The sequence below is a fragment of the Girardinichthys multiradiatus genome, chromosome 12 (assembly GCF_021462225.1).
Source record: "Girardinichthys multiradiatus isolate DD_20200921_A chromosome 12, DD_fGirMul_XY1, whole genome shotgun sequence".
Classification (NCBI taxonomy): Eukaryota; Metazoa; Chordata; class Actinopteri; order Cyprinodontiformes; family Goodeidae; genus Girardinichthys; species Girardinichthys multiradiatus.
In genome coordinates this window covers 22,481,933-22,494,049 of record NC_061805.1, presented here as the reverse complement: position 1 = coordinate 22,494,049, position 12,117 = coordinate 22,481,933, and the positions used below count along the sequence as shown (strand labels likewise).

Sequence of the window (12,117 nt, the reverse complement as noted above, 5' to 3'; positions counted from 1 at the left end):
AGGAACTTCTCAAGCTTCTCAGCTTTCATATTAAAAAACAGGGCAACAATGAGGACGGACTTAAAAACACTAACAGTTTTGGAGAAATTGGTCACTAATGGTTTGCGAAGTCCAGCAAAGCCATTCAGTGTGAAATGGAAAAAGACACTTTGTAGGTGGAAGGTCAAATCCAAGGTGTGTTTGTGTGTTCTTGAAACTGATGTTTCCCTTAAATTAAATCAGTACATACTTCTTTCAAATTTTATTTAATGTTAATACCATAAATATACAAAACTGAAACTATCTCACATGCGACAAAAGCCAGACAGGAGTGCATTACCATTTTTACATGTGATTGATAATGAGGATTAAACTTTACAAAATATACAGGTGTCCCCCCCCCCCCCCGACTCTGTCAAATAACACTATCACAGGCCAAAGAAACACTGTTTTGTGTCAGCAGACTTCAAAAACACATTGTTTTGTACAGCAGAACCAGGTCGCCAAATACATCAATAAACTACCCAATGTGGCAAGGCTTCATAGAACGACTTTAAAAGTATAAATACATGGTGATCATGTGGGTGTATGTAGCAGAGTATTGTAATAACTTAAGGTAAAACTGAATGTTGCACACCACAAAGCAAAACATTTCTATGAACATTTGGTAGTTTCTCACAGCTTTTCAGGACATAAAACAACATTTGAGGGAGTTTAATTCTTCCATACCAATCATTTACACTCTCTCTCATAAAACATGCACGCGTGTTTGTAGGGTGATCTGCAAAGTCATCGAGAACCTCCTGCAGCCTAGCTGTCCCAATAACCATGTCATTACAAAATTCACACAGACAAAATAAAAATTAAAAATACTAAACTGCAAACAACTTAAATAACACCATAAATAAAAACATGATTTTGCACTAACTTTGATGTAAAACAAGAATTGTGTTGTGTATTAGAAAAAAGAACTCCAAACAAAAGCAATACTGCCAAGGTTTAAGCTTATTATTTTGGGAGAGATCCTCGACTTTCTAACATTTAGTTTTGGGAGTATTTCATTGTTTTGCACAGCAGTCATCATTCATCTATCATGCACATCTTCAGACAATCACGCTCACTACGTGAAGTGCTTCAGCACAATGAAAAGAAAAAAAGATGCACGTCCATATTTCACTTCAGTGACTGTGGTTTGTACAACTTTAGTGTGAATAAATTAAAGTGTTGGTGGTGCTGAATGTGCATCAAGTTCAGCCCCCTGTTCCTTAATGGTTATTTTGGCTACAGATTTACTGCAGCCAGTAATTCCTCACTGACAGGAAAATCTGTTGAAATAATGGACTGTTACACTATATAGGGTACATGTACACATATTCTTTTCCATTTTAATATATGTGCAGGTTAGTCTCAAGATATAAAAACATTCTCCTGAGAGAAAAGGCATTCCAGTTCTCTCCGTGTGTGGTCTTTTGTTTCTTTTTAAACAGGAAACGGGACAGCAAGAGCCCACGATCAAGCGGCTCTAAGGTTAATAGCAGCGTTAGTTTTCCAACAAGTGAGAACAGCTACAAAAACGACTGAGGGAGAGTCACGTACTGTAGGAATGTGTGAATGCCATCCTTAAATGAAAGGGAAAGTTGGCTTTTGTTAGATCTTTCCCACTTTTGAATGGGTTTAAGTTGGGGACTTAAATCACTGTAATCCACTTTTTGCAAAAAAAGCTTCCCCCCTAACCAGCAACCTCTGAAGCCTGATAGAAGGCAATGAAGTTAAAGATGATGCCAAAAGATGTTCTAACTGTTGTGTGTGCCAAGCATGCTTGTTGATATCATGCTGGATAATCACAAGCAGCTGGATCACCTCAACCAAAGAAGCACACAGAGCAGAACAGAGAAGTATATCTGTGGCGTAGCTGAAATATTATGAAACCATTTTTCCATAGTGAGAATGTTGTCATCTTGCTACATTAAGCACAGATACAGGATAAGGTAAAGTGTACCTTCAAGTCCCTAATGTCCAAACACTGGATAAAAATAAAGCACAGAAATTCTGTATCACTGCATCGCCCTGACGTCCAGCTATTAAAAAACAAAAACTAAACCATATGCAAACAGATTCTAACTTCTCATAACTCTAGAGTGAATTTATCAGGCAGGGAGGTGTTCGGAGGTCATCATCATCACAAAGTATGCTAGAGCTGTTACTTCTGTCTGATCTGGGATCATCTCACAGGGGACAGAAGGACGAGGGTAGCACAAAGGTGGTTAAGTGTGCAAGATGAGGTCCCCCCACACACATTTAGAGCCCACCTTGAATCACTTAGTGGACGTGAGAAGACAGTCACCTGACTGTAAAGCAGATAGGGTGAATTTTGTAGCGTCTTCACTGATGTTAGGCTTTAGGTCAAGATGAACAACTCTAGTAACCTGTCTGTTATTTTACTTCACACTTTAAACGATAAATGTGCAGGGGAAAATATTCATAAATATATTCTATTGAATCTGAGAGGCAGCAGGACCAGAGCTGAGTGCCTCCATCTTGTTGCTGTGTGTGTTTGGGTATATGTGTGAGTAAGTGTGCCTTGAACGTGTCTCCTTTATGGATGAGCTTTGAAGGCCCCACGAGCAGCATTGGTCGCAGCATTTGCAGCAGCATTGGCAGCAGCAGTCTGAACAGTCTTGTTTGACATGACACCAGTCGCAAACTCCTGCTGAGCCTTCTCAAAACTGGCACCAGTGGTTCGATACAGTGCATGCACCTGGAAAAGGCAGAAAAAGAGAATTCAATGCAGTTGAATTATCAGTCACCGGATGTTTGTCATGCTATATACTATGAAAAGAGCCAGAGCGAAACGAAAGTTATGTTAAAGGTGCATTGTGCTTAAAATGTTCCATTTTCAGATTTTGTTTTCTGCAAGGATCAAAATAATGTCTTCTTTTTAGGTCATCAGGGAATTGGGATTACACTTTGGGTATTTTTAATTTACATTTAGATGGCTCTTTGCGGATAAAGTATGGTTTACATTTTTCATTACAACCTTAATAATTGATATGCTATATACAATACCCTGATTCATTCACATTCTAACATTTAAACAATCCCCCATTTTACTGATTTGGTTTTTCAAACATTATGCAATATTTTCAATTGGCAATCGTTTTACCTTTTTAAACATTATGAGCGAACCCACAGACAGTGCAGTGAATAGAGCTGCAATCAGTAACATGATGATGCCGACAGGGATGCTGGTGTTCAGACCAGTTAGCGCCGCAATCCAGCCACTGGCAAAACAAAACCAGGGTACTTTGTAAATGATCACAGATGGATTGATTCAGTGATATCATGAGATACTTACCATGTTCCCCAACCAGTGATGCCAATAGACTGTAGAACGTGGACTCCAAACTGACAAATGTAGATGAAGAAGAAGACAAAGAAGCGGAACGAACTGTCACTCCTGAAGTGAGAAGAAGACAAGTGTGATTCATTTGCGTGATTTGCATCAACTGCTCCAAAGTCAGGTGACATATTCTGTCCCCTTAATTACCTGAAGGCCCCATAGAGCGGTCTGTACCAGCAGACGAAAGAACATGGAGTGAAGAGCAGAAACCACAGCATGGACAGGCCAAAATCCACCCCACGAGATGCATCCACAATGAACCACCCCAGGCAACCAAACATGTTCACAAAGAGCGTGCCTGCATGAACTGGAATATCACATCAAATTGCAATGGGTCAAACTTTAGCAACAACTAAGCAAGATACTATAGTTACAGTGTTACGCAGGTGTTAGAACTAGTTAAAACCCTACATGCAATAGGGAATGTTTAAAGGAATTAAAAGAAACGGATATGTACTTCCTGTACTATGGAGAGCCAGATGGTTGACTTACACATCCAAAGGTTGTACATGATCTTGACGGTCTTCTGGAACTCTATGGGAATGTCTACGGCAATATCATGATAGAAACACGGACCAACAGGAAACTTTTCTGGTAGTGGAGGCCAGTTGTTCTTGCGGCCTGCAAAACAAACCAGATGATTTGATGAGACGAAATACTTTTTGTTAAAAATGTCAAATACCAATATTTAAGCTTTTTTTTGTGTTGAACGCAAAACAATTTGATCACTTCGCAGAATATAATTTACATAAAGAAATGTGAGGCATGGGTGTCAAACAGCTGAATGATGTTAAATAATGTTTTATTTTATGTTAAATCAAACGTTGAATAAAAAGTATGATACTTCTAATCTAAACCCGCTTCTAATTAAAAAGATGATGCCAGCCTAATTTTTAAGATAGCAAGGTGATTACATATAGATAATTAATTATTTCAGTCAGATGTGTGCGTTCAAATCTGTTTTTATTTCTCATTGTGCATGGCGACTCTGAAATAATTTGCAATAGTGTGATGTTAATAAATTTACCTTTTAAAACAGTTAGGTTGTGATTCCCTGAATTTTTGTTCCTAATCTACAACTATCCACTGATAGTGAAGTATGCAACATAGCTTATTTAATATACTTATAAGACTACAATGAACAAAATAACACTCAAGATTTCTTAGAATTTTGCTTAAGGAGATGGGACTCTTTAGGCTCGATGATAAACACTGGGCAAAAAGTCATGTTAAATCTTACAAAATCTTAGTGAAAATCCTGCCAGTTTTAGGCAACATGTGGATCCCTCATAACTCAACTAATGCTCAAGCAAATTTCCACAAATCCCAGCTTTTAATACCTGTTCGAACATGTGAAATCTGAGTGGTCAAATTTTAGACTGTATTAAATACATTTTTGGTGGATAATAGATGTATCTCACATAACCTAAAAGCTCACTCTCAATAGAAGCTTAGGATTTCTCCCCTGAGTCTAAATAAAACAAGAGCTGTCACACAGTGTGGAAATATGCACCTTTAACAGGAAGTATTATTAACCATTATTTCACGAGATAAACCAGTTTTGGGTCCTTTTGTAAAGTAGGATGACATTGGTTCTATTAAACAAAAACAAAGTGTCAATTTTGTCATAGCTGGTTGTTATTTAGTTTACAAAAGGCATTGACAAAGTATCCTCAAAGTAATAAAAGCAGCAGAAACACTTTGACAGCAGCTTTTTTTCCTGTCTTTTGTAAATACTCAAGTTTAAACGTAAAAGCTCCTAATGTCAAAACCGGAGTAAATATTTGCTGATTGTACAATAACTTGTACACTGGTAAACTTTCATGAATCTAGGTCTGACCAGCAAGGACAGTTACAGCTGTAAGGATAAGGAGGGGATGAGGGATGGAAATCGGAATGACCTCCTCCTACTCCGTGGGACTGCAACTCTCTCTCCCGACGATCAAGCTCTGCAGCTTTCTTCTCCAGCTCCTCCTGCCTTCTCAACAACTCAGCCTGAGCACGTGCTTGGTCCTGAGAGAGACACAAAAAAAGAGTATGATTCACAACATCAGAAAGCTGTAACAGGTTTGCAATAAGATAAATATTTATACCATCTTTAATTTGGGTTAATTTTATATTAGTTTGGAAAGGGAAGAGGTGGGGTTAGAAAACAAATTAGTCACTATAAACCACACATTTCTGTTAGTATTAAACTAGCTTTAAAAATAACTGCAAATGAACGTTACAGGTAAAAAAAAAAAAAGGGGCATTAAATGAATCTACACCACATCAGTTCAATGAGAAATGAAAACATGAGATTTAAAGACGGTACCTCGTCACGTTGCTGCTGGGCCATCAGAAAACACAAGAACACAGCATATAAAGAACAAAAAGAAAAATGAACTAAAGGAAAAAATGGAGTGTCTGATCTGAGACAAGTCTTTACACATTTTTGGACAGTTACACATGTTTTATTTGACACAGTTATTAATATAATGAGTTTTTGTTGATGTTAGTTTTGTTTAAGAGCTGGATAGACAATATGAGTTTTTTTTTGTTTTTTTTATTGTACAAGAGATGGAACTTTACGAAGTGAAAGGTAGTTCCTTCTGTTATGTAAAACTGTGCTACTGTTAAAACACCTAATCAGGACGGACAAATATAGAGCAATACACAATTTCTGGCACCCTTGGTAAAGATGAAAAGCCTTAAAGTAAATGCATCTATTATGACAATGGCATGATCTCATAATAAAAATAAAAATAAAAAGATAATATGGGTAGATTTTTTCCCACAAAGTGTCATGTTAGGACATGACTTATTTGAAGATTACAATTTATATAAAAATAATTGAAGCATTTAGGTACGATATGTAAGGGAGGTTAAAAAAGTAAATCTTTTAAGCAGCTAGACCAATGCATCACAGTGTGACTACTTTGATGCAATTATGGAAATCTGGGTCACCAGATCTCCATAATTGCAATTTCTCTTAAGGCTTTCATAGACATTTTTATCAGGGCTTCAAATAATAGTGGAGTGCTGTATGTTGTGTATCTAATGTAGAGAAAGTAAAAATAGCTGTGGTTCAAAGCACACCAGTGAAGATGTTACTGTATGTTTTACCTGAGTCTGGAGCTGTGAATAAGCTGGTGGCTCTTCTGTGGGCTTCATGATGGCAGGTTGTGTGTTCTGGGAAGGAGCGGGAGTAGGTTTAGGGGCATTTCCAGGTGGTGCCTGCAGACCAGTGAAGGATGTCTACATTGTTACTTATGCAAACACATTTTACTGCAATTAGGCTGGAGTCACAATTTATGTGTTTTTTACACTCAGACCGAAAGTTGCAGATTGGAAGACTGCAGTCTAGTGGAGGAAATTAGGTCACCCTAAAACACACACACACACATGCACAATCTGAAGCTAACCGTTCTAGCATCTGTGAAGGGGTTATATTCCTCCAGACCACCAGGAGGGGCAGACCGTGTCACTTGGGTCACCGAAGGATCCTACAAGGTACAAAGGTTCATACAGGAGTTTAGGAAGGGAAATCTACCCCCAAACATTTTAATTATTACCTTTTTTACTCAGTTATTTTCGAAAAACGTGGCACTTGGATTCAAACTGAAACAAATATTTACTCATTTACCAGATCCTGTTTTACTTGAAGCGCTTACACCAATAGTAGATGGGCTAAGGAAGAACATTTAAAAGCAACATTCAAAATAGATTATATCTAGATTTTTTTTCTTTTGTGTACACACACGATACTTTGCGTTCGCTCACAAAACTTTTGCGATCCCACGCTATACTTTTTGCGTTCTCACGCAATAGTCTTTGCGTTATCTCGCAGTACTTTGTGGGAGACCCGTTTTTGAGATTTATTGAGTTTTATTTTGAAATCGGCCTTAAATAAAAGGATCTTCAATCAGACTTAAAGACAGTTAATATCCACATGCTGTAAAACTGCTGAACTCTGGACAATAATACTGCACGAAACCACATCTGTGACACTTTATTTGCTTATTACTGCTGCATGGTGTTCTTTTTTTGCACGCCACTTTTGTTTTTATAGTGATTTGAACGGCTCTTCTTATCCTAAGCATTTAATTACATTGTTGACTGCGTGTTAACCTGCATAATGCAAGTAAACCATATCAATGCCATATCAGTGCTGTTTGTTTTGTGAGCAGTTTGTCAAATGTGCTGCTGTTCCAAAATGCACAACTTTCTCAAGGTGATTAACAAGTTTTGCGAGCGAACGCTAAAGTATTGCGTGGAGACGCAAAAGAAAACAAATTCATCTATGTCCCCAACCTAAGCATGGGTTTAAGTACTTAGTGACCTAACCCAGTTTATCACATAAAAATAATAAAGTTTGCAGCCAGTCTCACATAAACTTTCCACACTAATAGGCACAGAGTGAATTAAATGTAAAAAAAAAATTGTATAGTAAATGCACTTATTTGGGTTCTCTGCAAGGCAGAATATCAACACTTTAAATAAACAGGCACCAGTTTACTATTCACAAGAAATGTTTATGAATGTAGGTATGTTTCTATCTGTGCAGTTAAGAACATATATTCTTAAAGTTATACACATACTTTTAATATATGAGCACATGCTAAATTCGCATTTCATAAAATGCTGATACCTTTTATCCTAATTTCAGAATTTACCAACAATTTTCACTGCAAACCGAAAATCTTTTTGTTTCTATTCAAAATATTCTCAGTTGCTGTTTTTAAATGGTGAATTTCACCTTTTCAGCCAAATCTAGCCTAGGTCTAAAGCAAGTCAGTTAACTAACATTTATTTTTATTCACTAAATATGGATTCCACTAAGACAGATTATTATTCAGTCAATATTTGTTCTTGATTCTGACTCATAGGTTTTCACAGATTTCTATGTATACTGATGGATGCAAATAACCAAAGAGATTCATCTTTTAAAACACTGCAGCTCACCTTTACCTACCAACAAGCTCTTGGTGTCATTTGAAAGCTATTTTAATGCTCTTCCAGACGTAATCTTTTGTTTTAACAAAAACTGGTTTTGAACATTTTGCTAACTAATATCAGACACAATTAAATAGCTTGTTGCGTATAGATATCATACAGAAAACACAACCAAAACAAGAGTGATTGTCTCGATTGCTTGTGCGAACTCATCTTGTTTATACAATCGCTTCCACCTAATAATTGCATCTCTGCTCTGTCCTTGCTATTCACCTATTAAGGCCTACATCTAAGCGACAGTTGTAAATAAACCCGCTTGTTGACACCTACATTACACTTCGGTTAAGATAAAAATAAAAAGCAATAAGATTTTCTCTAAAAAGGCAGCTTTATGCAAATATACAGGCGATGGTCAAAGCTAATATTATCCAGCTAGCATCCATTTACAACAACAGATGTTATCAGTATTTACAGCATTGTTTCCAGAAACGATCCGAGGCATAACTGTTTTGAAATCATCCTAAACCACTACAATAAAAGTAAATGACAATAGATAGCATGTCTGCTTCTAGAGGAGCTTCTCCATTGGGCTGTCAAGCCACTAGTTTGGATGCTAAAGTAAAGATGTGGGCTCAATGGGCAGCAATGGTTTTTCAGCCAACCATGCTAGCCTTGTTAGCTACCTGGAAGGGATTGCTGAAATCCGGGTCTGCGAACGGATTACTGTCAAAATCAGACATCGTATCGCCTTTCTAATAACTTCTTTCTTTAAACGAGAAACCCCCAATCCTCCGGGAAAGGTCTGGTCCTCGGATTTGACTGCCTCTTTTTGTTGGTAGCAGCCCACTTTGCCTCCTCCTGCAGATGGAGAGCTCTCGCTTGGCAAGCTAGCAAGTAGCAGAAAAATGGCAGCAGCTGCGAGGATGCTGATAAACAGCGTGACAGACTGAGACAGCATCACGATTGCCAGGACAACCTGGGCAGGTACAGCACATGGGAACACACAGGTGCAAGTCTGCGAGAACACAAAGAGGTTAATGGAGCACATGCTCATTGTGTATTTTCTGCAATTTAAAGCTACTAGCCAGCATTTTCTGCAAAATCTATCAGAATCTCTTGTGATGTAGTGTGTCACATATTTAACAACGACTGATGGTCAGTTTTTCTATTTGTTCTTCTATTTTGTTGTAAATCTTTTCCTAAATCGACACCAAAAACATAAATGCGTCCTTCGATTTTTTTTGGCATATCTTTTTCCCCAGTTTTCCACGACTCCTCCTAAAAGCATGTATTTATAAGATCTGTTTATATATATATATATATATATATATATATATACAGGTCCTTCTCAAAATATTAGCATATTGTGATAAAGTTCATTATTTTCCATAATGTCATGATGAAAATTTAACATTCATGTATTTTAGATTCATTGCACACTAACTGAAATATTTTAGGTCTTTTATTGTCTTAATATGGATGATTTTGGCATACAGCTCATGAAAACCCAAAATTCCTATCTCACAAAATTAGCATATCATTAAAAGGGTCTCTAAACGAGCTATGAACCTAATCATCTGAATCAACGAGTTAACTCTAAACACCTGCAAAAAATTCCTGAGGCCTTTAAAACTCCCAGCCTGGTTCATCACTCAAAACCCCAATCATGGGTAAGACTGCCGACCTGACTGCTGTCCAGAAGGCCACTATTGACACCCTCAAGCAAGAGGGTAAGACACAGAAAGAAATTTCTGAACAAATAGGCTGTTCCCAGAGTGCTGTATCAAGGCACCTCAGTGGGAAGTCTGTGGGAAGGAAAAAGTGTGGCAGAAAACGCTGCACAACGAGAAGAGGTGACCGGACCCTGAGGAAGATTGTGGAGAAGGGCCGATTCCAGACCTTGGGGGACCTGCGGAAGCAGTGGACTGAGTCTGGAGTAGAAACATCCAGAGCCACCGTGCACAGGCGTGTGCAGGAAATGGGCTACAGGTGCCGCATTCCCCAGACCTGGGCTACAGAGAAGCAGCACTGGACTGTTGCTCAGTGGTCCAAAGTACTTTTTTCGAATGAAAGCAAATTCTGCATGTCATTCGGAAATCAAGGTGCCAGAGTCTGGAGGAAGACTGGGGAGAAGGAAATGTCAAAATGCCAGAAGTCCAGTGTCAAGTACCCACAGTCAGTGATGGTCTGGGGTGCCGTGTCAGCTGCTGGTGTTGGTCCACTGTGTTTTATCAAGGGCAGGGTCAATGCAGCTAGCTATCAGGAGATTTTGGAGCAGTTCATGCTTCCATCTGCTGAAAAGCTTTATGGAGATGAAGATTTCATTTTTCAGCACGACCTGGCACCTGCTCACAGTGCCAAAACCACTGGTAAATGGTTTACTGACCATGGTATCACTGTGCTCAATTGGCCTGCCAACTCTCCTGACCTGAACCCCATAGAGAATCTGTGGGATATTGTGAAGAGAACGTTGAGAGACTCAAGACCCAACACTCTGGATGAGCTAAAGGCCGCTATCGAAGCATCCTTGGCCTCCATAAGACCTCAGCAGTGCCACAGGCTGATTGCCTCCATGCCACGCCGCACTGAAGCAGTCATTTCTGCAAAAGGATTCCCGACCAAGTATTGAGTGCATAACTGTACATGATTATTTGAAGGTTGACGTTTTTTGTATAAAAAACACTTTTCTTTTATTGGTCGGATGAAATATGCTAATTTTGTGAGATAGGAATTTTGGGTTTTCATGAGCTGTATGCCAAAATCATCCGTATTAAGACAATAAAAGACCTGAAATATTTCAGTTAGTGTGCAATGAATCTAAAATATATGAATGTTAAATTTTCATCATGACATTATGGAAAATAATGAACTTTATTACAATATGCTAATATTTTGAGAAAGACCTGTATATGTATATATATATATATATACACACGCACTAGCAGTCAAACGTTTTAGATACACTTTCTCACTTACTGGGTCTCTTTATTTACATGACTTTTCAAATTGTAGATTTCTACCAAAGGCAACAAAACTGAATGAACACACATGGAATTATGTAGTGAACAAAAAATGGCAAATAACTCTATAAATATTTTCATATTTTAGATTCTTCAAAATAGCCACCCTTTGGTTTGATTACTGTTTTGCTTTCTTGGCATTCTCACCCAAATAGTTTTTAAAGAGTCTTGAAAGAACTTCCCAGAGGTTCATTGAGAGACGGACAGAGATTAATATTTCAGTCATCACAGCAAAGGGCGGCTACTTTAAGGAATCTAAAATATAAAACATATTGAAAGTTATTTTTCAAGTTTTTGTTTGCTACATGATTACATATGTGTTCATCCACTGTTTTGAAGCCTTCAGTGAGAATCTAAGTACAATGTAAATAGTCATAAACATAAAGAAAACCATTAAATGAGAAAGGCATTCTAAAACTTTTGACCGGTAGTGTGTGTATATATATCTATATATATATATATCTATATATATATAGATATATATATCTATATATTTCTATATATATCTAGATATATATATATATCTATATATATATATATATATATATATATAGATATATATATATATATATCTATATATTTCTATATATATCTAGATATATATATATATCTAGATATATATAGAAATATATGTATATACACAGTACTGTGCAAACGTTTTAGGCAGCTGTGAAAAGATGCTGTAAATAAAGAATGCTTTCAGACTTTCAGAAATATAAATGATGATTGTTTATTTTTAGGAATTTACAAAATGCTAAGTAAGTGAACCCAAACATACAGCCG

General features: G+C 37.4%; 1 protein-coding gene across 2 annotated transcripts; it reads right to left on the bottom strand.

The window, feature by feature from the left end:
- Positions 1-228: 228 nt before the first annotated feature.
- Positions 229-9,199, bottom strand: LOC124877868 (secretory carrier-associated membrane protein 1-like). 2 transcript variants are annotated; one of them, XM_047381464.1, is made up of 10 exons: positions 8,998-9,199; positions 6,784-6,864; positions 6,485-6,595; positions 5,694-5,705; positions 5,281-5,392; positions 3,872-4,000; positions 3,527-3,686; positions 3,335-3,436; positions 3,143-3,260; positions 229-2,737 (listed from the first exon to the last, which is right to left on the bottom strand). In XM_047381464.1, the coding sequence occupies exons 1-10, from the start codon at positions 9,052-9,054 to the stop codon at positions 2,576-2,578; spliced, it is 1,044 nt and encodes a 347-aa protein (XP_047237420.1). In that variant the 5' UTR covers positions 9,055-9,199; the 3' UTR covers positions 229-2,575. The 2 variants fall into 2 exon arrangements, with proteins under 2 accessions (XP_047237420.1, XP_047237421.1); XM_047381465.1 differs by lacking the exon at positions 5,694-5,705.
- Between the last annotated feature and the right edge of the window lie 2,918 nt (positions 9,200-12,117).

Coding starts and splice junctions, on each gene's coding strand:
- LOC124877868 (XM_047381464.1), bottom strand. CDS start 9,054: ATGTCTGATTTTGACAGTAATCCGTTCGCAGACCCGGATTTCAGCAAT. Junction 6,865..8,997: donor ATTTCAGCAATCCCTTCCAG/GTAGCTAACAAG, acceptor TGTACCTTGTAG/GATCCTTCGGTGACCCAAGT. Junction 6,596..6,783: donor CCTTCACAGATGCTAGAACG/GTTAGCTTCAGA, acceptor ACTGGTCTGCAG/GCACCACCTGGAAATGCCCC.